This window comes from Scomber scombrus, chromosome 15 (genome assembly GCF_963691925.1).
Source record: "Scomber scombrus chromosome 15, fScoSco1.1, whole genome shotgun sequence".
NCBI classification, from domain to species: Eukaryota; Metazoa; Chordata; class Actinopteri; order Scombriformes; family Scombridae; genus Scomber; species Scomber scombrus.
Genome location: NC_084984.1, coordinates 10,624,843 through 10,652,206, shown reverse-complemented (window position 1 = coordinate 10,652,206; position 27,364 = coordinate 10,624,843). Strand labels below are relative to the sequence as shown.

Below are 27,364 nucleotides of genomic sequence, written 5' to 3'. Positions count from 1 at the left end.
ATAAGGCTCAGTGACATGTTTTTAACAGTTTTAGGACAACAATAGAGGTCTATGGCACAGAGGAATGACAGATAGTGGGCTTTGGATACACACACGATACTTGTAAGTAGATCAGTTTATTGTTGGTTTGTCTCTGCACATGAGAACTGTTGACAATTTGTTTTTTTTAAATTGAAAATCACCAGTCATATCATTCAATGCTGAAGGTATAGGAGATTCACCCCAAACATGAACTCAAGAGTCTAAAAATATTTTGATCCAGTTTGGGTTGAAACATGATTTCAGTGGCCAAACATGAGTGACTAGACTAGATTAGAAGCTGTTCGTGTACAGTACATTTGTGTAAGAGCCTAGGGGAATTGGTAGCAGCCAGTAGGAACCAATGCAATAGAGTTTCACCAGGTCACTCCTTCTCTGCATGGGGCCGTCTGTGGAAGGTTTTAAAAGCAGGTTTGGGCCCTGATGCTCCTCCCTCAGTAAGAGTCTTGCAACCTTTTCCTCACATTCACACACACACACACACACACACAGTCAGAAGCGTCCATATAGGCTTAACATGACAGCCTTGTCTCACTTCTGATTCAAAAAGGAGGCAAGGACATAAACCCACCATTCACAACAGGCGCAGACATCCTGGAAACTGCGACTCTGTCATATACAAAGGAGTCACTACAGAGAAAGTGCTGATCTGGGACCAGGAAGGACAAAAATGGGTTTGTGGACAGCCCTGCTTCTGGCCTGGCAGCTGCTAGTAAAACTGTGCTTACACGTGGAAGCCCAGGCTTTAGGTGAGTAAAATGAAGTGTTTTAATTTAAATGTTATCTTCAGATATTTAAATTACATTATCATTTGTGCCACATAACTGATTGCAACAACTCTGGTTGCTGCTGCTGGGAATATCAATTCAAGAAATGTAAATCACCTGTTCAGGTTTTCTGTTTAAATTTTAAGACACACAAAAAATGTGTGATTTTATTTGAAGGAGGCATTTTTCTGACATCCTGCCTGTGATGCAGTGCTCGATTTTCATTATGTGTCAAAAATGATTTAATGGCTCCACCACTGGGTATTTTAACACACTGTGTATGAGTCCAATGCATAATGGATAAAGCAGACTCTGTGAAAGGAAATATAATATGATATAATATAAGACCCAAAGAACACAAAGGATTTGACACTATGTGTGATACTCACCAAGGTATGAATAAAATGCTAAATATCCCTGTCAGTTGTAAAGAGAGATGGGGCAGTGGAATAATTTTTGTTTATGACAGGAGGCAGACAAGGATGCAGTATAAAAAGTAAAAGTAGAAGTAGCCTCACCACCTTTCAGCTGAAGTAAAGTCACCCTGCTTTTCATATCTATCCAGCCGGATCTTCTTGATTGCTTGAGCTCAGGAGGTTCAGCTTTCTGGCTCGTATTAATTTAAACAAAGCTCCAGCTAGGTCACACACATGGGAATAATCAGACATGATCTGGGCGCAGGATTGAACTTGAAGTCACACATACACACTCACACACACATTTGTTCAAGTTCAGTCACAAAACTGAGCTCCAGATGACATGTAGAAATATTGATATTTATATTTTATCAGCTTCTTACAAATCACTCCGGTGATTGATGGTGTACCTTTCATACACCCATTAATCCCTGCAATCTTTTGGCAATTGCTGCCTGATGTTATGTATAAAACAAGTCCAGTTTAATGGAGTTCATCATCTATCATTTCCCTTTGAAATTACTTGTTGTCTGCATGAGTGGAATTCACTGTGTTCAAAGGGAGTGTGGCCAATTTTAAAGCTGAAGTAAGTATGATTTTAGTAGCACAAAACAGCTATTTTAGTTCTGTATGGGTTATTGATCAATGTTAATGTCTCAAGGACGGCTTCACCGGGAGCTACGATTACAGGAATTCGAAATTCACTCTCTACTTGTGGAACAAATACTCTCTGCTCAGGGATAGAGCACATCTCCAAACTGCAACTGAGGGCACAATATCATCATTATTACTCCATTATACATCACAAAATATCACATCTTCACTGGATCTCTGCTCCGTATAGCGAGGTCACTGGTGGCTAGTGCAAAAAATGTGACTTCACTGTTTATGTTATCTACATGCTGAAGTTAATGACGTAATTCCCTCATCACCAGTAGTGGTTGACTAAAACCACATGAAACTACAATAAATCATAGCTTTCTACATGCAAACCCTCAAAACTTGACGTATTTGTTAAGCACTTAAATGAAGAATGCCAACCATTTGTATGCTTTACAGGGATCTATGACCGTGGCAAATGTATGCGCTGGTGTTAAGGAGAGGACAAGACACTGGATTACTTTACGGCTTTCAGCTAAACTAGTTTTATGAAGCTTGAAATCTGAGGTTAATCAGGGGGTGAACGAGGCACTTTCTCAGGATCTTGGCTGTAAGACGACCCTGACCCCCACAAAGCTGTCTGTCCACAAGACTTATGAACAGTGGGACTGTGTGCTTATGAACAAGTGTGTGTGTGTATGTTTGAAGGGTGTTTTATGTATTTATGTTAACCCTAAAATCGTGAAGCATGATTGTTCTCTTGTTTTTTTTGTTCTTTTTTTTTTTACTAAGTCACGCTGAGTCAAAATGAGATGTTTGTGTAACACTCTCCAGGTTGATGATTGATGACTGTGAACACAAAAGACCTCCACAAATCAAAAGCATATCATTGTTTGGTGAAAGTGGTTTTGACGATGCTATATAAGCAGGCATTTTCAATGGCTTTGTCACATTTAACTACACACGTTCTTAAAGCCCCCGTGTTTAACTGAAGAACGCCATGTGCCGGACGAAATCACAAGGGACCAGAGGAGAGAGATAAAAGAGAGAAGGAGAGATCTCCGGGGATCATGCTTTGCATTCTTGGCTGACAATGGCCAATTTCTGGGAGCATTTGGGAGCAATTTTGCTCCCTCACGACACTGGGCCTTGCAGACTGCTTTTAGGGTACTTATGTATTCATGATGTGTGCAGATGGTGGACTAGAGATTCACTGCACATCCTCCAGTGGCCAGCCCAGCTCCCAAGCCACTTTATTAAAGGAACATTCAAACCATAAGCACAAGTGTACAGCCTCTCTCTCTGGCATTTTGCTCCTCAGTAGATATGTCTAAATCCTACCATACCTCTGCCTGTGAGAACAATTAATTGGTTATGACTGAAAGTGAGCACTAATATAGATTTCATCGGAGGAATATCTTTGGTATGGTAACAAACAAACACATAACATCTGATGGTTATAATACATATCTTGATTAAGCCACATCCTTGTGATTTCTCTGAGCCAACTCTGCCTGAAAAACTAATGCTGTCTGATTTATGCAGCGTCTCGCAAGAGCAACAAACAGTGGGTCAACATCATCATCGTCTTCTTATCGACTCACGATGTGTTTACTCTGGGATCTGAGTGCGGCATTGCTTTGTAAATATTCATATCTCATCATCTATTACTCCTGTGCTTTACCGCTTCTCTCTTTCCCCATCTCTGTCAACAGTCTATGATCTGCTCACCTCACCCGATTGCCTGCCAGACCTGCTGCAGGGGGGCCTGGTGGAGCAAGGGGTGAACGAGGCTTTCATCCTAACCACCTTCAAGTTGCAGCCCAAGACTGGAACCACTGTGTTTGGCCTGTACAACCCGAGAGACAACAGCAAATACTTTGAGTTCACTGTGATGGGGAAGCTCAACAGAGGTATGAAAGAGTTACAGTCTAAAGCTGCACTAATAAATATGTTTATATGACTAATGGGCTAAATGACAAAGTGTAAAGTTGAGGAGAGAAAAAATAAATGATCCCCTAATTCTGCAGTCCCCCTCAGTTCGATGGAGCATTTTATTGTCTTTGAGCTCATTGTTTGTTGTACAGCCTGCAAATTCATTGTTTAGTTCATTCTCACCAAATTGCACAAGCATCTTTCCAGCTGGAATAGGAAGTTAAAAGTTAGATAAACCTACTGCACAACACCAAACAGCAGACAGACAAAGCCAAGAAACTAGCTTGTGAATATATTGAAGTAACTTGTACTTGATTGGTGGCATAAACATGACTGATTATCTGCTCTATGTGTAAATAAGCCACTGTTATAATAATGTTATAAATTGTTAATATGTGAATACTGTGTTTACTGGTTCATATGCTTCCCCGAAGTGGCTGGAAAAAATATCAATTTTAAATAAGAATCAAATCATTTAATATTGCTGTGATGTTGAGCTAAGGTGAAAAGCTTAAATTCACAGTATTTATTTCCATTACAATCAAAGTACAAATATTAGTTGTCAATCAATATTTTCTGTCTCTCAGTTCTACACTGATTTGAATCGATCACTAACCACAGTTATCTCCAGCTGTATCTAGCCAGATAGTTGTGCTTTAATTTGCCCATGCTTTGAGATATCTGCCTCTGAAAGAGTATCTACCCACACCAACACAATAAAATGGATTTTAGTTTTTGGTGCTCACAGCATTGAAAACGTTACTACAACACTGACAACATGAGCTCTACCTTCAGAACAGTATTGAATACATTTTTAGTTGGGTACCCTTCGCTTTGAAAGAATCAGGTTTGCTCTGTCGGAAAAAAAGTCCATATAAATTGTGTAGATAATTTTTATTCATTGTCAGACAGTTGTTAACAGAGTGGTCTAGAATGACCTCTTGGGAGGGGTGTGCATATGTTCCTTTCCTAATGTCTTTATTACTGTAATGTCTATATTTTTGTTTGGATTCTGTTTGTTTTTTCAGCTTGTGCACTTACTATGTATGATTGTGGGTTTACCATGAACTGTGTTTGGATGTGCTGGCGTTATTTTACAGAAAATTGAAGCATTCAACTGCCCCAACTTTGTAAACACCATCAGAGCTTCAATAAAAATACAAATAACAAGAACATTTCACAGCAGAACAGCTTCTCAGATTGAAAGTTCCCATAACTTTGGATAATCCACCAAAAACATTGTCAGCAGTTTTCACTGAGACTGTTTTTGTTAAGTTGATTCTAATTAATCACAATGTGGTCAGCCTGTGTCTTTGATGCTGTTTCTGGAAAGTTGTTGTACAATTTTTTAAATGTCATCATTCAAAGCCATGATGACAAAATGAAATCCCATTAAACTTCCATTTTATTTTGGTACCTTATAAAAAATAAAACCCTAACTATCTGAATTGCTTAATGTCTTTACGGGTCAGTTAGAAAATACATGTTCATAATTTAGGTGAACTAACACATTAAATGCTTCCTGTAAATCCTTTCTCATCTCTTCATCTCTGATCTCTTTTGCTATCCCCGCTTCTTCCTGTCCTCCCATAGCTGTGCTACGCTACCAGCGGAGTGACAAGAGGATGAGCTCAGTAACCTTCAACAACCTGGTGCTGGCGGACGGCCAAATACACCGACTGTTGTTCCACCTGAGGGGACTGCAGCAGCAGGGGCCAGGCGGGGTGGAGCTGCATCTGGACTGCAGGCTGGTGGAGACAGTCAGGGATCTCCCTGCTGCGTTCCAGGGTTTGCCAGCAGGCTATGGTATGGTGGAGCTAAAGACCATGCAAGCCAGAGACCAGGTGATCCATCAGTTACAGCATTTCCATACAATAATAAAAATGTTTCTGTCCCAATAATGGATCTGGAAGCTTACAGTGGGCTTAGCTGTCCACTTTGACCTGTTTTATTCTTACAGGAAAGTTTAGATGAGCTCAAGCTGGTTGTTGGTGACTCATTTGAGAATGTGGCTTCATTACAAGACTGCCATTTCCAACAAAGAGACTCCGTTCAAACTTTGGGTAAGAATCTTTTCTCTGGAAGTAAATGTCCAAAGAGACAGCCAGATGTTCCCTAGAAAAACAGTCACCATTGTGGGAAAACAAGAGTCAATGTTTGTCAGAGTGAGTTGAGAGCAGGCTCAGAAAATCCCCCTCCTCTGCTTCAGTTAAACTAAATAACAGTCCCTTTCTTTTAGGGGTCAACACGAAGCAGCTGTCCAATCAAATGCTGGAGTTAACGAAGGTGATAAATGAGCTGAAAGATGTCCTCATTCAGCAGGTGAGGCCACTTAATCCCTGCTTCCTCACTCCTGACCTCCTTGACAGCTTGCCCGACTACATATAATCGTGTTTATGTTTGACCCTTTGCAGGTCAAAGAGACTTCATTTCTCAGAAACACTATCTCAGAGTGTCAGGCCTGTGGTAAGATAATCACCAACAAAAGTCATGTCACACACCAGTGAATATAATGCTTAATGACTACTTTTGTATTTTGTGAAGAAGGAAAAAAATTAACTAGCTTTTCCTCTGTTAATTAAAGGTCTTGGTGGAAATGACCTTGGTGCAACTGAGAAACCCAAGTGTGCCCCGGGTGCCTGTTTCCGTGACGATATGTGTATAGAGACAGCAGATGGTATCGAGTGTGGACCCTGTCCTGATGGATACACGGGAGACGGTTTCAACTGTGACGATGTGGATGAGGTAAGGTTACTGTAAGCAATTATGCTTGTGAGATTCATTGACTTCAAGATCAACAGACTCAAGACTTGTTACAAAGTCAGTACAGGTTAAAACTTGGATTTATAATTAAAATTATAGTTATTACAAAGTTAAGATAGGTAAAGTTAGTATAAATACATGTATACAAAAAGTAAGTCACAAATTCCCAGGTGACAACATAGAAACAAGTTCATATACTGGTTTTGGATCCAGATGTAGAACATGTGAACCACCCCTTAACTCTACTTTAAACTGAAATGATGGATCCTTGAACCATAGCATGGGCCTTTACAAAACAAAGTGAAGCTAAAAACTACAATACAAACTGAATTTTAAAAAACAACCTCAACCTAATAACAATAAGTAAAAGAAGTTCATCACAAAACAATAATACATGAAAAGCGATACCAGCAAGGCCATTAAAGTTACCCAGAATTAAAAGATAGGTAAAGAGTTTGCTGTTGTAAGATCCAAGATTAGTGCCATAAAAACAAAAAAGCAGCCTCAACATATTTCTTGTAGGACACCTTAGGTGCTTCTAAAAGGTAGACAGTAAAAGATCTGTGAGTCCTTGTTTGAACATAAAATGAAAGTCAGTCAATGATATATGAAGGTGCTATGTTATGTGAAGTTTTATAATGTAGTAAAATGGCTTTAAAATCAATTCTAAAAGTAGGAGTGTGACATACTGCCTGTGTGTAACAGAGGTGTGCCTTCACTGTATTCGTGTCTACTTATCATATGTCCCATAGCAATGAACAAGCTTATTAGTCAGAAACATTGTAGTGGGGTTCCAAAAGCCAATAGTTTGTCCATTTCACCAATTTTGTGCAAAAGAAAAGATAAATACCCACGTAATGAGAGGTTGAGTAATGTGCAAGAAGTCATATTTTGTTGAATTTCCATGAGGTAAGAAGTGCAGGCCTGAGGCTTTTAACATTATTTGTATATTTACGAAAGGAAACACTAGTGTTGCATACACAAACCGGTAAATAGTGCCTGCAGTTAGCCTGCATTAGTCATTTTACATGGTCTTTTATTCTGGGGGCATTATGCTTTTATTAAAGAATAATCTTAGCAGATAGGTGCCAGGAAATGAATTTAAAGGATGGGGGGGGGTTACATGCAACAATTGTCTGCAACTAAAAATCAAACTGGTTACAATACTGTATGGTATGTATGCACCTTAAACTATTTGAATAGCCTTACACCATATAATGTTAAAAGCTGTATATGTGAAGTCCTATTAGGACTAATGTCTAGACAGACTTTTGTTTCTCTAAGCTGAGGAAATGGGAAATTAATTTGAATACATTAGAACAGAGTTTTTCTAGGCCCCAAAGGGTTTATTAGAAATTTCATAGAAGATTTCACCAGTTTTTTAGTTTTTAGTTTTTGTTAGAAACAAATTCTGGAAACGGGATCAACGAACAGGAACAAAAAAGCACTTAATACAAGCTGAAAGGGTATCATGAGATTTAGGACCCAAACAGCCAAGGTAAACGTTCAGAAATGTAATTAAAACTTAAGGCATGACTGTCGTTAATGGAGGTCCTCATAAGGATAGAAGTACAAGGACTTGTGTCTGGGTTTTTTTGCTTTGTCTTTTTGTGTTTGCAGTGACCTCTCTTCTAAGAACCAGCCCTGGCCCCTTTAGCATTCTCTTTTTTGCATGAGCAAAAGTGTCATCAAACCTAAAAAACATTTGGGAAGAAGCCCTGTGAGAACCACATACATTTTGCATCTTTAACAAAGCTCATGCCCTCCTTTCTGCAGTGTCAGTTTAACCCCTGCTTCCCTGGAGTGAAGTGTGTGAACACGGCCCCGGGCTACCGCTGTGATGCCTGTCCTCTGGGCTACACCGGCCAGCCAGTGGAGGGTGTGGGTGTTTTGTTTGCCCAGACCAACAAACAGGTAAAAGAGTGGATACAATATGTAGGACACAAAGACAAAATGACAACAGAATAGAAAAGGGATGCATGTTGATTACAACAAAGACAATTTTAATTACAAAGGCATAAAACACAATTATTAAAAAAGTGCTAAAAGAAATAAAACATATGGTAAGCTTGAGCTCTTGGGGAGATATGGCCTCTTCATTGTGCATTTTGTGCAGTAAATATTGTAAATATGACATCTGAAGATAAGGCAAGAGAGGAAGTAGTCATAAAAATGAACATTAAACTCATACCAAACAATTCAGGTCTGCGACGACATTGACGAATGCGAAGGACCCAACAATGGAGGCTGCACTTCAAACTCAATTTGTCACAACTCTGTGGTAAGAATGCTGTAAAATATTATTTGACCACTACACACATGGCTCATGTAGGACTATTTTTTCATTTGTGCAGCTTTACAATTGCTGTACAAAGAAACCAGATGTCCTTATTCCTCCACAGGGCTCTTACCACTGTGGCAGCTGTAAGTCAGGCTTCACAGGAGATCAGGTGAAGGGATGTAAGCCAGAGATCAGCTGTGCCAACAGCCTGACCAACCCCTGTGATGTCAATGCCCAGTGCATTGTAGAAAGAGATGGGTCTGTCTTTTGTCAGGTAGGATTTCATACACATCTTGCGTACACATATTGTGTATACTTCCACATACATGCCGTCTGAGCTCTGTGGGACTTTAATTTATCTTCTCAGTGTGGAATTGGCTGGGCCGGTAATGGATACTTGTGCGGGAAGGATACCGACATTGATGGATACCCAGATGATAAGCTCAAATGCAAGGATATGAGCTGCAGAAAGGTAACAAAGGCACAAATTGTCAACAACTGCAACTTTGCTGGGATAGGCAGGTCTTTTTTCATTCCTTTCCTGTAATATCTCTTTACAGGATAACTGCATGTTCGTTCCAAACTCTGGGCAAGAAGATGCTGACAAGGATGGCTATGGAGACGCCTGTGACGACGATGCAGATGGTGATGGTATTCCAAACGAGCAGGTAAACAAATGCCTGCAAGACTTTAGGGGCTGCAACTAACAATTATTTTCATCCATTTATCTGTTAATGTCTTTCTTGAATGTCCCTTGAATCTCTCAATTAATTTATGTCTATAAAAGGTCAGAGTGAAATAGTGAAAAATGCCACCACAATTCCCCTTAAACCCATTGTGATACCTCCAAAAATGTTTTTATCCAACCAACAGTGTAAAACCCAAAGACATTTTACAAGCATACAAAGAAAAGCATTGAAACATGACAATGAAGAAGCTGTAACCAGAGAATGTTGTACACATTTTGTTGACTAAAATGAATAGTTTGACATTTTTTGGAAATTTGCTTTCTTCCCAAGAGTTACATAAGAAGATTGATTCCACTGTAATATTTGTATGCTAAACATGAAGCTTGCTTAGTTTAGCTTAGCATAGCCACTGGGGGAAACCGCTGACCTATCCAAAGTTTAATAATCTGCCTACAAGCACCTCTGATGCTCACTAATTAACATGTTTTATCTCAATTGTTTAATCCACACAAAAATCAAAGTGTACCAACAACAATTTGTAGAAGTCACTTCATCCGGCCAAGAAGTAGTCCTGCACAAAACATCTCTAAAACCACATGTCGTTTATACTATGAGGTTTTTGCATGCATTTAAAAAGCAAGGTATAATAATTACTGAGATTTAGAAGTGCTGGTAGGCAACTTTTGTTACCTTTATACAGGCCCAGGCTAGCTGTTTCCCCCTGTTGCCAATCTTTACATTCAGCTAAGCTATGCTAGCCATGTGTTGGCTTTAGTTTCATGTTTAATGGTGAGACATTACTACAAAATGATGAATAGTTACTTTTAACAGTTTTCAAAAAAGTTTCCTGTTAATAGACTGAGAGAGTAATCAACTAATCATTTCAGTTCTGAAGCACACAGATACACATTTTTTGTGCACATTCACTTATTAACATCCCACATGGAAGGGAAACCTTTCTGCCAGCACACATTATTTTCTTCAATAACCAAACACGTGCACACACACGCCTATATATTGATACAAACGTACATGCTGTGAATGAGAACTTTTTGCTCTCTGTGCGTCTCAGGACAACTGCTGGTTAAAGCCCAATGTGGACCAGAAGAACAGTGATAAGGACAGCCACGGCGATGCCTGTGATAACTGTCGCATGGTGGAGAACCCTGACCAGAGGGACACTGACAGCGACGGCAAAGGGGACGCCTGTGATGACGACATGGATGGAGATGGTATGGAGAGGAATTACATCACAATGTTATATAACCAGCGTCACTGAAGGCATTCACTGTTATGACTTATTACTCTGCTCTCTCCTTCACATTTCCTTGAGGAAATTATGCAAGAATCATGCTCATGTAGTCAGGTTTTACAGTTAAACTACATCTCTCTAAATCATGTCATAGAAACAGTTATAAGCCAGCTGAGGCATGAGAAACAGCATTGCCAACAAAAAAAGAAAAAGCCAATTCCAAGAGCAGTCTAACCCCAGAGCGAACACAAGCTTTGATCATTCGACAGTATGATTACACCTCAAAAAAATCCCCACAGGACAGAAGATAGTTTTTGCTCTATTGCTGCTGCTTGACCTTTATGCATTTATGGTGCTGCTGCTGCCTCCCTGTGATGAATAAAAAATAGCATCTGAACTCAAACTGGTGTTCACTACATAGCCAGTGCAACAGTGCATCCCAGTGGTGAAATTACAAACATGTTGTTAAATTATTCGGTTATTTTTAAAATGGATATTATATTATATTATATTATATTATATTATATTACATTATATTATATATTGGTTTAATATGAAATGTACATTTCAATAGGAATACCCTCTGAATACAATATTGAAAAGGAGGCAGAAGTGGGTCTGATAGCTAAATAAAACACTAACCATCTCCTCTGGGTGACTGGCGAGCAGGCCTGAAGAATTTCCTGGACAACTGCCAGCATGTCAAGAACAAAGACCAGCTGGACCGGGACGGAGACGGGGTAGGAGATGCCTGCGACAGCTGCCCTGACATCCCCAACCCAAACCAGGTCAGCTAGAGCCAGATAGATACATAGAAATATGTTGGGCAATGGTGGTTTTTGTGAACTCTATGCTCTATGCTCTTGTTTCAGTCTGATATTGATAATGACCTGGTCGGAGACTCCTGTGATACAAACCAAGACAGGTAATATTACTGATACAGTCTATGTGTTGTGTTTTTGCAGATATCTATTTGGGTTTCTACTACTTCTAGTAGCTTTTGTTTACGTCATGTGCTTGTGTCACTTCACCTGTAGTGATGGCGACGGTCACCAGGATACCAAGGATAATTGCCCGTTCGTGATCAATAGTTCCCAGCTGGACACTGACAAAGATGGGCAGGGTGATGAGTGTGACGATGATGATGACAATGATGGAATCCCGGATTCATTGCCACCGGGACCAGACAACTGCCGACTCGTACCAAACCCTGACCAGACTGACGACAACAGTGAGTATCAGTCATAAAAAATCAGAAATCAGTTCACTGTAACATACTGTAATTGAGACGTAGAGTTTAAATAATATTGCTGATATCTTTGACTGAAAACAAGCCAGGTGCTGAGAGATAAATATCCATAATTTCATCTTAACATCAATATACTCCCTGAACTGTTCCTCACTGACCTCTATGTGCAATTTTGGGTCCCAATTTCACACCCACACAGATCAAGCAAAACAACCTAAAGCACATTAAGTGGCAATTGCTTGGCTGGTACAGTAAAAGCAAAGTTTTTTGTGCCTGCGCCCATTTAGCAATTTTGTGACTTACAGTGAATTTACTTGAGTGAAAATTGGCTCTGAAGTCAATGAGATTGGTGTGTCAATTCAAATGGAGTGGGACAGGGCAGTTTTAGTTGGCTGTCAGTTAGTTCAGTGTTGTAGAACAAAGACAGACCTTTCCAAAGGTGTTATGTGACAAACTGTGTCCTAAGAATGTACATCTCTACTTGTGCTTCTGTTACCATGATGAAGAAATGGTCATTTTCCCTGTATATGTTCAATAGTTTGGTCAAAATGTTTGCAAAGGGAAAATCAAGATGCACACATTGGGTCTCGCATTTGCCAAATTAAGCAAATGGCACCAAATTAATATGCAGTCAGTGGCGTTGTACTGCATCTACAGTCTTTATAGTCTATCATGACACTGATATGGAGGAAAAACTCAGTCATTTATTTCCCTCCATTAAACAAAACTCATCATCAGGCAGATTTGGAACTTCACGTGCATATTGCAAGATACAGACTCAGCACATCAGCCTAAAACCACCTCATGTCCTGGAGAGACTACGGAAAATGCATCATAGCCGTTTTTAATTCTGAAAAAAAGGGTGCAGACCAGACTGAGCTTAAATTTCAGTCTCCCTAAATTATAGAAAAGCATTATACAGCCTTGTTCTTTTGCTAGAGTGTGAATAGCCCTTGAGAAAGGACATTCAGCAGCATATTTGGGATATTTTATACTCTGCCTCTGGACAGTTTCTTTTAAAGGCAGACCTTTTTGACATTTCTGAAGATAAAATCTCCTCATTATGACAAAGCAGGGAACACAGTGTTTTTAAAAGGAGTGAAACGCGATAATCACTTAAGTGTCCTCACTTCTATCTTGACCATGAAGTAATGACCCGTCATTTTTTGTGCTTTAATCTAACCTGGCTTTAATCCTCTTCTCTTGTCCCTCAGATGATGGAGTTGGAGATATCTGTGAGTCTGACTTTGATCAGGACAAAGTGATCGACAGGATTGACAACTGCCCTGAGAACGCTGAGGTTACCTTGACTGACTTCAGGGCCTATCAGACAGTGGTGCTGGACCCTGAGGGTGATGCTCAGATTGACCCCAACTGGGTTGTTTTGAACCAGGTGAGATTACTTAGTGCTGAAATAGTTTCAAGTTAATGCATTGTTAAAAATAAAATGTAGAGTATATGCAAAAGTAATTTTATTAGAGTTTAAACTATTAACTATTCTCTCTTTCGCATACAGGGAATGGAAATTGTTCAGACCATGAATAGCGACCCAGGACTTGCTGTTGGTAAGATGTACATTACATCTCTGAGTTGAATGAGTCCCTAACATTCACAATGTTGTCTAAAAAAATCTAAACTCAAATCAAATATGCTTTCTGTTGGTCAGGTTACACAGCCTTCAGTGGTGTGGACTTTGAGGGGACGTTTCACGTGAATACAGTGACTGATGACGACTATGCTGGCTTCATTTTTGGCTACCAGGACTCATCCTCTTTCTATGTTGTGATGTGGAAGCAGACTGAACAGACCTACTGGCAGGCAACACCGTTCAGAGCTGTGGCTGAGCCCGGCATCCAGCTTAAGGTGAAAACAACAAATCATGTCACAAATCCCCCGTAGCAGATTCATCCTATTTTTATCCCTCCACATATTTTCCACATTTCAGCCTTTCTCTTGTGTATCTGCTTCCACATCCATCCTCACTTCTCTGGGCCTCTCTGTCTGTGTTCGTCAGGCTGTGAAGTCGAAATCGGGCCCTGGGGAGCATTTGAGAAACTCACTGTGGCACACCGGAGACACCTCCGACCAGGTGCGTCTGCTGTGGAAGGATCCAAGAAATGTTGGCTGGAAGGACAAGGTGTCCTACCGTTGGTACCTGCAGCACCGCCCACAGGTTGGGTACATCCGGTATGACAAACCATCTTTTTAAGATATTTTTCTAGATATTAAAACCCAAGTGAAATGTGAAATTATATTGCCTTTTCAAATCTTGTGTAAAGCAATAACATGGCATTCGATCATCGGCAGAGCAGACAGTCACACTGAGCCTGATTGCATCCTGCTACACAACATAAGTGCAACAGACTGAATAATGACTCAGATTAGCATTCCTGCTAAAGTCTCCTTCTGATTCAACTTACAAATGTAAACACACATCTTGTCCTGAACCATACCCAGCTGAACTTGATGCCAGACAAACTTTCACTGGGGAAAAGTGCACCACTTACCTCAGTTAGCAGGCTAGATAGCTAATAAGCTGCTATAGCTAATAAGCACATTAAACAGCTTATGAATATACTTGCAAATGTCAGTTTAGATTGTTAGATAGACACTGGTTTGGTCATTGCTCTTCAAAATCCCTGTTAGCAACACACTGTCCAACTTGTAGCTACAGCAGTTTGTTTATTTTGTCTCTGTTCTGCTCAGTGTTAGCCTGCCAGCTAATGTAAGTCAAACAAGCCTCCAACATACCCTTCCAGTCAGCTGAGATAAAAAGAAGCATTTCTGATATATTTTTCTTAATTTTAATACAAAACTATTAAATAATATATATATATATATATATATATATATATATATATATATATATATATATATATATATATATATATATATATATATATATATATATATATATATACTATAATAATAACAATTATATTAATAACAATCCTTTCTTGTGCTTTTTTTCAGGGCTCGATTTTATGAGGGAACTGAGCTGGTGGCCGACTCTGGTGTGACTATTGACACGACCATGAGGGGAGGACGACTTGGCGTGTTCTGCTTCTCTCAAGAAAACATCATCTGGTCTAATTTGAAATACCGCTGCAATGGTGAGGAAAGACTTATTATTTTATGTTTCTTAGCAAACTTGGTTTGTTTCACTGTTCTTATTTTTAGTACATAAAATATCTTCCTTAATGGCCATTCTGACTTGTGTCTGCATATATTATGTTGATGCATAAACAAGACTGCAAGTGTAAAGAAAATTAGTTTTGCCCCACTACATTTGAAACAACTTTGACCTTATTTAATAATACCTAATGTCTCTCTTCCACAGACACCATACCTGAGGATTTCCAGGAGTTCAGCACTCAGCACGGCGTTGACTCACTCTAAAGTCAAGACAAAGATATGACACCAGATCAACAAAGAATGTGTGACGGGGTGTGTGTATGTAAATGTGTGCGTGTGGGAGAGTGTGGGATATGTGTCTACCTGTTTATTGATGTGTACAGTTTCTGTGCATATATGACCACAATCTTTGTACTGTATGTGCATAATATCATGTCTGACTTTCCTTTTCCCAAACATGTCCTCAACTCATCAACTCATAAAGACTCCAGCTGAGCTTATTGTGCTAAATATTGTAAATTATAATAAACTTTACCAAATATGGATAACACAACAAAGCATGAGGTGGGACAAGAAGACAGACATGTAACATAACACAATATAGCATATGTCTGGACATTTTACAGTGACTTGAGTCAGTAAGTTACATTTTTCATTTCTATAAATGCTTATAAGAAATTTGACATGTTTGAAATCAAGTTATCATGATAACTATCATTAAGGGGTTGTATTGTGTCACTGTGTCAATCGTTAAGCTTCTTGTTTAACTATCAGCATGAAACTGTTTACTCCGTTTGTGGAGACGATGAACAGAAACAGACCAAACATACCAAGACCAAGATTGTGCTTTGCCTCTAGATAATTAACTTAAATCTCAGTGTAACCTTGTTTTCTATCATTCAGTCCTCAAGATCTTGATTTCATTTCTATGGAGTCGTGAACTTGGTCTAAATAAAGGGCTTTAAAATATACTGAAATTCATGTTGATGTTGATTTCAAATTGAATATGAACATGTTTTCATGTTTCAATTTGTTTCTAAGATTATCTCGTTTGCTTGAAGATGTTAGACATGACATCATATAGCCATACATTAAATACTATACATACCACCAATTAACTGTCTGAATGCATGAAAATAACTCAAAACAATCTTCCTGTAGTAATTGGTGCTTTCTCCTTTTGCCCAGAGAAAGGTACTCCTGAAACAAAGCCACTGTTTTGCTTGAACAGGAAATACTTTCCTAATAAGAACATTCTTACCCCTGATTAGCTGCTGAAAGAGACTTTGGTCTTTGTTCCAGGAAGGAGCTGTAGAAAAGAGACAGGGATGAAAGTTTTTTTTAGTCTTTCATATAGACAAAAGGAGGCCAAGTAACATCATGCAGATTATTTTATGCCTACCTATTTCATCAAGTATATATGCCTTCATTAGCATAGCTGGTACCTTTTAGATAGCTTTATGATACAGGATCTGAGACTCAAAGAGGTAAGAAAAATAAAATTTTGTATAATAATTTAGTGTGGCTTAATTTAGCTAAAGAATCAAATGTAACTGGTAAATTCAACAGCAACACAATGTTTTGACCACTCTGTATTACTTAAATATTTAGACATTATATTTATATTTTTTTATAAATATAAAGCAAACATTATATTTATAAATGAATAAATGAGACAATAAATACAAAATCATTGAAACAATGTCCAGTAAGATTTTTACAGCTATGGATGAAAACCGCTGAAAGTAGAGTGTGAGTGAATTTTATTTGAATTTACATTTGCAGAAAATGATCGGATTAGCAACAACTCTCCACCTCTAATCCAGAAGTAAGCGTGTGATCACAGTTTCGAACTCACAGCAGCAATCTGCTGCATTATAGGAAAAAAGCAACTCCTTTATGAAAACACTACAAGACTATTACTCAAACTAAACAAAATTTGCAAATCAATATAAAAGCAGGTTCATGAAAATAATGCTATCATGGTCTGAAATACCTCTGAACACATTCTTGTATAGATTATGATCGATAATATTGGCTGTTTTATTATTTTTATTTGTTAGTTTCATCAGAAATGTTAGTACAGAGTTGTGCTCTGTTCCTACCTTATTTGTTGATTCTTGGGAGATTTTGGGAGGTGTTGCTACACAGAGGAAAAGAGGTTTAATATTGACAGAGCTGAAAGATCAAGAGGTTCACTGCTCACTGAACAACAAAAACACACCCAGTCTTTCATGCAGAGAACTGTGGCTGAGGATGTTGACGGTAACAGTGGGAAGCTCCTGGGGAAGCCTACTTTGATCACTCCTTCAAAAAATCTTAAAAATAAAAAGAACTGAAAAACATGTAGCAAACTGGCAGTGAGGTTTTGATTTTAGCTCACACTTACATTGATTTAGTTTGTGTGCACGAAGGCACCAAGTTACCTGTAATTTGTGAGTTGCGGTGGTATGGTGGATAACTATTTCTAAATTATGGGTTTCACAAAAACACTATTAATGGATATGGGCAGACACAGGCTTCTATAATATTGTACAGTGATGAGACGCATTATTACTTTGCTGAACACCAACCAGAGAACTGTAGAGGCATATTATTGGAAAAAATGTAAAGTTAGCTGTTACGTTAGTTGTAATGTCAGCATACTAACAGGCTTGTTAGGGAATTTTCCATATTTTGGGTCAAGCATGAACCTTGACGTCACAGTAAAGGCTGCACTATCATCTTGGCAGAAAGACATACTGTCTTTCTCCTTGACACGGTGAAGGCAGCTGTCTGTGGTGTTTTGGGGAATGCAGGAGTCACTTTGATAACAGTGGCGCAGTATTGCTGTGGCACCCAAGGTCAAAGGATATGACTGTGTGACTCCCTAAAACCACAATTGGGTCACTGTGTTTCCTTGTTTGTAGAATAACGAAAAACAATAGGCCAATTCTATTACTGTAGATGCATTGAGTATGACCATTTATGGGCATTGAGTATGTGTGGTACTATCTTAAAAAGGCTTAAAAACTATCCACGGAGGACAGTGTCCTCAGAATCGTGTTGGGACTAGCATCAGACGGGTGTATTGATAATACTTTGATTCTCCTTGGCCAAGCTTCAGTAAACATTTTCAGCGTAAGATATCCTGGACTCCTGTACACTTTTCTCTACTGCTGAGGTTAACCATTGACAATCAATTCTCCATAACAATGCTGACATGCTAGCATGCTGATGTTTAGAAGGTCTAATGTTGTCCATCATCTTCATTTAGCCTGATAGCATCCAAACATTTGCTAATTAGCAGAAAAAACAAAGTAAAGCTGAGGCTGATGGGAAAGTCATTCAGTAAGTATTGGATCATATTGGACAAACTGAAATTTTGACCTGATGATGATGACTTCATGGCAATCCATTCAATAGTTGTTTAGAGATTAAGGATGAAATTTGAATGAATGGATGAATGAGTTGAGAGATGAATAGAGATGAAAATAGATTTCTGTCTGGACAAAGGGGCAGATTGACAGCAAACAGACAGACCTACACTGCCACAGAACTATGATCCACTGGTGTGACCAAAAAGCAGTGGGAAAGGAAAATGTAGAATGTAAAAACTGCCAAAAGAGAGTATCTCTATGTAATTAGGAACTTTATAGTCTGCCATCTATTTACAGAAAAAATATTTTTGTATAATTTGTTTCATCATATACCAAAATGTGATAATGTGATCAACTCTAATGACAGCAAATATGGACAACAGGAACCAGCCGTCACATGAAGAAGGTCCAGCTCGCTCCTTTCTCCTCAGAGCCTTTGGGCTTTTCTCTGGTGACATGCGTATGTGTGGAGAGTGGGTGAAAAGTAAGTGATAATCTGTCTCATCTTCTAAATCATATCTGTCTTCTTTACTTGAATTTTTAAAAAACGGTTAAATTCTGATTAGACCAATTTGAATTTTAAATAATTTCGTATTGGCTCTGTATGAAATTTAACCATCGTCAAAAGAAAAACAACAGTAGCCTATAGATCGAAAATTGAGCCAGCAAAAACGATTTATAGTTACTTTTAAGCCATCTGGTGGCCATAGTAATTATGATGTCAATGTAAGGTGACACATTTTCATTTAGGAGGAGGTGAGTTGGGTGGCTGTCTACATAAATTGTTGTTTTTTTACAAAATAAAAAAGTGGCAAAAGGTTGACTGTTTTTACGATTACTGCCAATAGAGGAAGCATATTAGAAAACATTATATGGGTTGTTTTTCGGAAACAAATTTTTCTCGAGGTACAATCGACCTAAGACTTTTTCATAACCATCACGATTGATGTAGATGATGACAGTTGGTCAAAATGATATCATTATCCATCCAGGACAGCCTGTTGTGATCCAGCTGCTGGATTGGGTTTTTCGAGGGGTAGCCCAGGTCATGTTTGTCAACAACCCTCTCAGTGGGCTCCTCATCACAGCCAGCGTCTTCCTGCAGAACCCCTGGTGGGCTCTGAATGGTCTGCTGGGTACCCTTGTCTCCACTGTTTCTGCCATCATACTGGGACAAAACAGGTCAGATGGCATTCTTATCTGACCTAGGAAAAAGAAAATTCCTCCTGCCATCAAGCAGTTATTGCTTTCTTTCACTTATACTCCCTGGGGCTATACTTTCTTCAGCTTTGACACAGTGCTATTTTCAGTTTGTTACACATTTAACTGTGTTTTTACACTCATGTCAGCTACATCTGTCACATTCACCTCAGGGAAGCCGTATCAGCAGGATTATATGGCTACAATGGAACCTTGGTTGGCATACTCATGGCTGTTTTCTCTGCCAAAGAAAGCTGGTACTGGTGGCTTTTACTGCCAAATGTGTTCATGTCCATGGTGTGGTAAGTGTTCTCTTTTAAAAATTAATCTGAGTAATTTGCAATAAGCTATGCAATAACACAAAGTAAAAGGAGGGGAGCCACTGAATGCAGAAAAGTGTGAAAAGAGGAACGAGTGCCAAGTCAGGAGTGGCTGCCAAAACAAACCTTTTTCTGTGTTCTGTATGCCACTAAAGGGGACACGTCATGCACATTTAGGTCTATATTCATATGCTCTACTGCAATATTTTTTGCATGATTTACTGTTGACAGAACTACTCATTTATCTTATACTGGACCTTTAAGCAGCCCCTCAGTTCAGCCTCTGTCTGAAACAGGCCAATTTAGCTCCTTTCTCTTGAGGGAGTGTAGATGAATCCAATGAGCCCACTCTATTCTTATTGGCCAGCTACCAGAAGCTGCCCCTTAGCAGACTACATAAACAAACAGTAGTAGGATGTCACTTATTTTTATCATTCTTTACTCAAAATGTAAAATTCTCAAATCCATCCATCCATGTTAGAGCCTGAATCTAATCTGAATTATGCAAGTGCTCGTGAAACAAACTTAGCAACAACCTCAGTAACAAATGCTAAGGAACATACAGCTGTTAGTGGGGGTGATCTAACATCATCACAAGGAGGAAATAGGGGTAACGTTTCAAATGAAGCATTCAGAGCAGGTTGAAGCCTTTTGACTTTTGACTATCAGGGAGTACTTTTACATACATACTTTTACTTCGAACATAATAAAGACATCCAACATCATGAAGCATTTAGCTGCTCCTGTCTTCTTTTCTTTGAATCGCATACTGTAAACAGGAAAGAGACAAAGGCAACAGCATGCAGTGAAGGTCCTGAACCATATTCAAATTTACCCATGTTAACTCATTTGTTATTTCAAAAGAATGTGAGTATAAAGAAGACACATAGACACAAATTCTTATATCCACCCTTAAGGTAAATATAAACAAGATGAAATTATGGTAATTAATTAATTATCTGCACAGTAGGTAATCCATTTCCTGCCTCTGTTCACAGCCCAGTGGTCACCAAAGCTTTGTCCTCAGTTGCCAGCAAATGGGACCTCCCAGTATTCACTCTACCCTTTAACATTTTGGTTTGTCTGCACATGGCAGCTACAGGAGCCAATCACCCCTACTTTCCACAGGTACAGTGCAGCCCTGATATACACAGACGGATAAACATATATAGTATTTTGATATAACTTAAATATTTTTTCTGCAATTTCAGATTGATATCAAGCCAAATGACCATCTGCACCCTCATAATGACTCCATCAAAAGCCTCAAAATCTCCCAGGTATAACAGGAATGACACTGAACTACCAGCTATCTGGAAAAAAGAAAAAAACATTATTATATTGGCTATTCTCAGAGTTCTCCTTGCCTCATCCTCTACGTGCCTGTTTAATTCACAACAAGTAAATGGAGGCTTCACATTTGCAGCTCCTCCTGTCTGTGCCAGTTGGCGTTAGCCAGGTGTACGGCTGCGACAGTCCTTGGAAAGGAGGTCTTATCCTTCTGGCCCTGCTGCTCTCCTCACCAACTATCTGTTTTCATGCCATGTTGGGCTCTGCTGCTGGCATGCTGTCTGGTAAAAAGCCTTACCTATTTGCATAGAAATATGCATAATATCTGCTGAGGCCAGAGCATTGACCCCTCAAAGGGCACCTTGGCATTATGTTGAATGAACCATGGCACGCTTTCTCAAATAATGCTTTACAGCCTTTGCATATTGACTCAATTTTCAAATAAGAAATGTGTGCAGTTGTTTGCTGTTTAATAATACATTTAATAGAGAAAACTGTGCTCTGTTCTCTGATGTGTGGTGCAGGACTTGCTCTGGCAGCTCCTCACAGGGATATTTACTCAGGACTCTGGGGATATAACAGTTCTCTATCCTGCATTGCCATTGGAGGCGTCTTCTATGTTTTAACATGGCAAACACACTTACTGGCTCTAATATGTGGTAAGTTCCACAAACAGTATGATCACTGTCAGCTAAAATCTTAATGCTGCACAGAGAAGCTGCATGGGTTTTTTACATAAAAAAATGACTAAATGTGTCTCTCTCCAGCACTTTTCTGTGCATACGTGACTTCAGCGATCTCAAAATTGATGTCTGTGGTAAGCAAGAAAGTTCCCATCAAGTCAAATTCTATAAACGTCATCTGAACACCCAGATGTCTCTCATGTCATGTGTCATGCTTCTCCTCTCCTACGACATCCCCTTTCAGTTTGCATTACCAGCCTGCACGTGGCCTTTCTGCTTGTCGACTCTCATCTTCCTCCTCATTTCCTCTGAGATCCCAGCCATCTGCAGACTGCCTCTGTCTGTGGTCTCCTACCCGGAGGAAAATCGGCGCTACCAGAGACAATTAAAGGCCTCTGAGAAAGCTCAGCACAGTCAGCAAAGCGGTGGCCAAGAAGAGGCCCCGCTGGAGGAGAATCCAAATGGTCCAAATGTCCACTTGGTACTGGAAGAGGGCTACAGTGATGCTCTTTTGTTCTGACATTTCCCTCTACATGTGGCTAATTGTAGGAAATGGTATGGTCCTATACAAGTGTGTTATTTCACCTCTTATGTAATATTTGTTACATAAAAACACCTGGCATTGCAGTAAGAAGTAAATTCTTAACAGCAAATATTTTCTTCTGCAGTATATCTCTTCTACACAGCAGAGGGCAGTGCTTTCCAAGAAAAGATTGAGCCCTTTTTGCATGTACATCACACAATACTGAGCAATAATCCTGAGAAGATTTAAATACTGGAATACAAACTGACTTTAAGCAATAATATATATCTTATTGCATTTTTTCATTTAGCAAGCAAAGCCTATCATGTGGTGGCATTTATATTCAGTAGTTACAGAACAAAGATGAACAGTTAACACTCTTTCCTCTCAACAGCACAATTTTAATGGTTGCTGGGAGATGATTTAAAATGCAGCAATGCGTTTCGTCAGAGCAGACAGTGAGCTGTAGGGGAGATTTCATAAAGTGCTCCCCAAGCAAAAACACCCTCTTCTCTGCCAGGCTTAATCCATCACTGCCTTCTGCACTCCAATCTGCCCTATTGTTTTCTCTTATCGTTTCCTTATACCTTTCTTCTCTTTTGCCTTCTTACTCTTCCTTGATTAAACCTGCTTGTATAAACTCTTTTCGCTTATCTGTTCTCTTTTCCTCCCATTATCCTTCTGGCGTTATCTTTCTTCATCTTCTCTTTGGTGGATGATTGTTCCCCTTTTTCCTCAAGAAAGATTTTGATCTCTGTGAAAAGCTACCAAGATGTTAGGTGATAATGTCACAACTGAAAAAACGAGCTCTGTCTGGTACTGTGTCTGCATTCATATTTACTTTCATATCTTTAAGTGTGCCTTTATTTGTGCCATCTGCCTGTCTGGCCGATGCAACACGGCACATGGCTTTAGTCTAGCTAGGATAACACATAAGAGACAGTCACACTCCCAGACATGTGTGGGAGCGGTGGTACAACGGGGGAGAAGGTGTGAGACGAGAGAAGGGGAAGGAGCCGAAAATGCGATAAAATATGACTTGTGATGTTTTCTCTCTTGATATGTTACGTGCATTTTTTTTTTCTCTTTGCCCTTCCTTTGAACCCAATACCTGCTCAAATCAAACATTTAACAGCTTTTCTGCTTAATATTTTAAAAGCATTTCAGAAGGAAACTTTCTTCAGCACTGCCAGTTATGTTTTCTTTTATCCACTGTAGCCTGTAGATAAAAGTGACTTTAGTGGTTGGATTTTTCTGTGGCCTTTTACACAACATTGATTCATCCAGCGACCTTTGAAGGACAGGATAAGTGTTGGCAGTGGGTTGATGTGAGATGAGGTTGGTGTCACTTCCCCTGTGTCAGTGCTGTGTTCTCACAGCAGTGTGATTCACCCACCCAAGTCCCATGCAGGCAACACCTACTTCTCCAACAAAACATGACAGGAGAGAGTGAGACAGTGCTGAACCTGTGTCGGATAAAACCTCACCACACAGTCACGCACACCTTCATGCACACAGACACACAGAGACAAAAAGGCAGAAAGGTGTTAGTATCTTGGTGCTGGCTGTTTGTCTACTAAAGTATATGTCTTTTAAAAAATAGCCTGTCTCGTATATCAATATAGGCCAAAGTATTTTATAACTGTGGGTAAACAGTTGAGGATCAACAGAAATACAATAACAGCAGCACAAAGACACAAGAATGGGAAACATGGACTTTTTCTGAAACTATACCAATTCCAAAAGCAACTCTGGTTAGCTGGTCTAAAAAAAAAAAATAATAGACAGAAACCACTGCACACATTATCCAAGCAGAAATGGCTGCTTTCATTTTGATAGGATATGATCACCTTTGCCAGGGATGTAGCTACCATTCACAGCACTGAGGTCATGTAATCTATATTTTGTGTCTGACAATTTGTTGGAGTGTGTGTATCCACTTGGATTATTCCAGTAGTTTTACAGTCAGTTTATTTGAATTTGACTACTTTTCAACAAACAAACCAAAATAAATGAATTAAAGAATATCTCTTCACAAGAATGTTATTTTTGGCAGTGTGAAGAGAGCTTTGAAACACACCTTCATGTTGGAAAATAAAATATATAACATATAACTATATAATATTGTTAGGAAGTCAGCTATACTTCCCCCGTCCCTGTGTTTTGCCATTGTTTCCCCTTCTTAGTGTTTCATATTTGTCCTCAGTCTGTCTCTCTGTGTTTGTGTGTGGGTGTATGCTCGACGTGACCTCCTGGTTTCTCTCCCCCATTCAACCTGAGCATCTGCAGCTGATCAACTCATTAACTCTACAAGCCACAGCAGTATGAAGCCCCGGTTCAGCTCTCCAGACTCTGCCAGATCGTTCAGTCACCAATGCAGTACAGACACCACAGCCAAGTTTCCTGTAATCTGTTAGTTTGTTTCTCTGACCTTCTGAACTCCACTGATTCTGTTCTCTGCCTGTGCCTCACGTTCACCACACAAGCTTCCAGCACACCTGCCATGTCAGCCTTGTCCTCATCTGTTGTTTGGCAGATTGGGTCGTGGATCCCCTGTCTGCTCTGTGCTGCCTTGAGCCCCTCTGCCAGCTTCAATCCTATTCCCTGTACTACTGCCTGCTCTGCTCTGCTCTGCTCCGCCATTCCCAGCCCCCTCTGTCATATCCAAACCCAAAGACCACTCAGCTAAGCCATCAGATCTATCTACAAACTAAAGCTACAATAAACTGCCCTTTAACCATTCCTGGGTCTCCTTGTCTGTATTTGCATTTGGGTCCTAAATTGAACTGGAATAACAAAGTTAACTGAATAAATAAAATATGAGCAAAACTTATAAGAGTCTACAGTAATGTTGGGGGTGGGGGGGTTATGGACTCATGGCCTCACTTTTCCTGAAATTGTGAGGCCATGAAATTATGGCTTCAGCCCTGTACTGCAATTCTGCTTTTGTTTATCTACTTTATACATATATATATATATATATATATATATATATATATATATATATTGAATTGACCTGTTTGTTGACCTGTTTGTTTTATTTTAAGATATAAAACAATAAATACTTGTTATAAAAAAGAAGAATACTATTGTTATACTTTCTTTAAAGCTACTGTACCCACAAAAGCATCTAATACTGAGTATGTGAAACTGCAGACAACACCATAAGAACCATAAGAACTATGAGCCGCATGTGAGCTGTCCGCCTTCGGGCAGCCTAACAATAACAGTGTCAGTACAGCTTGATACTTTAATTAGCATTATTTTCATCAAGACTGACAAGCAAATGTGTATGTGTTTCTATGAACATGATGGTGTGAATGTGTGAAAAACAGGCCAACACACAGTCAGACTGTTCCCGTGGGCAGGAGGAATGAATGCTGTGAAAGAGGCTGCACTGATTCACTCTATCCTGCTCTATCTGTGAATACTATGTAAGAGCTGCTATCTGGTGCATGACGCTCCTGGCACAACATGTTCGAACCAAATTTGTCTGTCGTTTCCTGTAAGACGACAGGAGAATCCACAGGAATCTCCAACCTCTATTGGATGTAAGAATCATCACAGCAAAGGAAGCACTTCCATGTATGTACGGCTCCCTGTGGCACTGATTTCCATATCCATGGCTGAACTGCCGGCTGCAGAGTGTTGTAATACTGTAGTAGGCTCTGTGTAGTATGATCTCAAATTAGAAAATACTGACTCTCAATGAGAGTAAAAGTGGGATTCACGCAGATTACTAGTTACATTTTAACGGGTGACCAAAAGGACTGTAGTGATGTTTTAAGTCAATCAATTAATCAAGATAAATTATTCAGACAGTTTGACAGTAAAATGCAATCCTGCCAGACCCTTCAAATTGTGAGATAAAAATAGATAAAATAAGTAATTATTAGTAATAATTAAAAAATATTAGTAGTAATATATGTTCACCCTGAGCCTCTCAGTGCTTACCTTCTTCCCAACTGCTGTAAATATCCTTTAGGCAGGGTAGCACCGCCTATTATATGTTCAGTTGAACAAACCACTCTTTACCAGGCAGTGATGTTCCCTATCAAGATACTTTCAATGATGAAGGATTAAAAGTATGTCAGTATTTGAGAGGATACCTAAAATTTCCTCAAGTGTCTGAGGTGAAACAGTCAGTATGCAGTACCCAGGTCAGTCCCTCTGTGATGTGGACACCAAGGTACCTGAAGCTGTCTACCCTTTCACCAAGGACCTTTTCATATTAAGGGCAGCATAGATCAACCCTGCTTCTTTCCCAAGTCCTCTATAAGCTGCTTCGTCTTCCTGACCTTCAGGAGTAGGTTGTTGTCAGGTTAACGACTTCTTTCAGGTGGGCCTTTTCATTGTTATCTGTGATCAGGTCCACCACAGCTGTGTCGTCAGCAAATTGATGATTATGTTGGAGTCAAATGCAGCTACACAGTCGTGTGTACAGGCAGTACAGCGAGGGGATCAAAATGCTGTCCTGGGGTGCTTTGTTGTTATGGATGAGAGCAGAAGAAGTGTGTCCTCCAACCGTCACCACCTGGGTCTCTCCGTTGGAAAGTCAAGGGTCTAAATGCAAAGTGAGGTGTTTAATCCTAGATCCTTAAGTTTTCTGACAAGCCTGGAGGGAACTATGGTGTTAAACACTGAAATGTAGTTAATGAAGGGGAATCTTAAAGAAAGGGTGGTGGAGAAATGTGTGCTATGGCGTTTTCCATTGATTGGTTGGGCCAACAGACAAACTGTATTGGGTCAAGTGTGCTGGGTAGTGAGGAGCAGATGTAATCCTTGACCAGCCATTCAAACCACTTCATCATTGCAGCGGTGAGTGCCACTAGACAGTAGTTTTTCAGGCAGGCTGGTCTTGTT

The 27,364-nt window shown here is 39.5% G+C and overlaps 2 protein-coding genes across 2 annotated transcripts; both read left to right on the top strand.

Moving 5' to 3' along the window:
- The first annotated feature begins 709 nt into the window (after positions 1-709).
- On the top strand, positions 710-15,522 carry thbs4b (thrombospondin 4b). The gene is made up of 22 exons (XM_062434074.1): positions 710-788; positions 3,538-3,735; positions 5,351-5,601; positions 5,718-5,820; positions 5,997-6,079; positions 6,172-6,223; positions 6,342-6,502; positions 8,297-8,434; positions 8,724-8,801; positions 8,923-9,075; positions 9,169-9,273; positions 9,362-9,469; positions 10,563-10,722; positions 11,412-11,530; positions 11,615-11,667; positions 11,780-11,973; positions 13,206-13,384; positions 13,508-13,556; positions 13,658-13,854; positions 14,006-14,178; positions 14,965-15,104; positions 15,332-15,522. The coding sequence occupies exons 1-22, from the start codon at positions 710-712 to the stop codon at positions 15,388-15,390; spliced, it is 2,832 nt and encodes a 943-aa protein (XP_062290058.1). The 3' UTR covers positions 15,391-15,522.
- Positions 15,523-18,857: 3,335 nt separating this feature from the next.
- On the top strand, positions 18,858-23,941 carry LOC133995730 (urea transporter 2-like). Its single transcript, XM_062435203.1, has 11 exons — positions 18,858-18,969; positions 19,478-19,667; positions 19,859-19,987; positions 21,004-21,133; positions 21,217-21,285; positions 21,432-21,579; positions 21,904-21,954; positions 22,063-22,112; positions 22,223-22,459; positions 23,358-23,491; positions 23,881-23,941. Exons 1-11 carry the CDS (start codon positions 18,858-18,860, stop codon positions 23,939-23,941), a joined length of 1,311 nt encoding a protein of 436 aa, XP_062291187.1.
- The last annotated feature ends 3,423 nt before the right edge of the window (positions 23,942-27,364 follow it).

Excerpts from the sequence above, each read along its gene's own strand:
- thbs4b (XM_062434074.1), top strand. The coding sequence starts at position 710 with ATGGGTTTGTGGACAGCCCTGCTTCTGGCCTGGCAGCTGCTAGTAAAA. Across the intron at positions 8,802-8,922 it reads CAATTTGTCACAACTCTGTG|GGCTCTTACCACTGTGGCAG; the intron begins GTAAGAATGCTG and ends ATTCCTCCACAG. Across the intron at positions 15,105-15,331 it reads TTTGAAATACCGCTGCAATG|ACACCATACCTGAGGATTTC; the intron begins GTGAGGAAAGAC and ends TCTCTTCCACAG.
- LOC133995730 (XM_062435203.1), top strand. The coding sequence starts at position 18,858 with ATGGACAACAGGAACCAGCCGTCACATGAAGAAGGTCCAGCTCGCTCC. Across the intron at positions 19,988-21,003 it reads GTGTTCATGTCCATGGTGTG|CCCAGTGGTCACCAAAGCTT; the intron begins GTAAGTGTTCTC and ends CTCTGTTCACAG. Across the intron at positions 21,286-21,431 it reads AAAGCCTCAAAATCTCCCAG|CTCCTCCTGTCTGTGCCAGT; the intron begins GTATAACAGGAA and ends TCACATTTGCAG.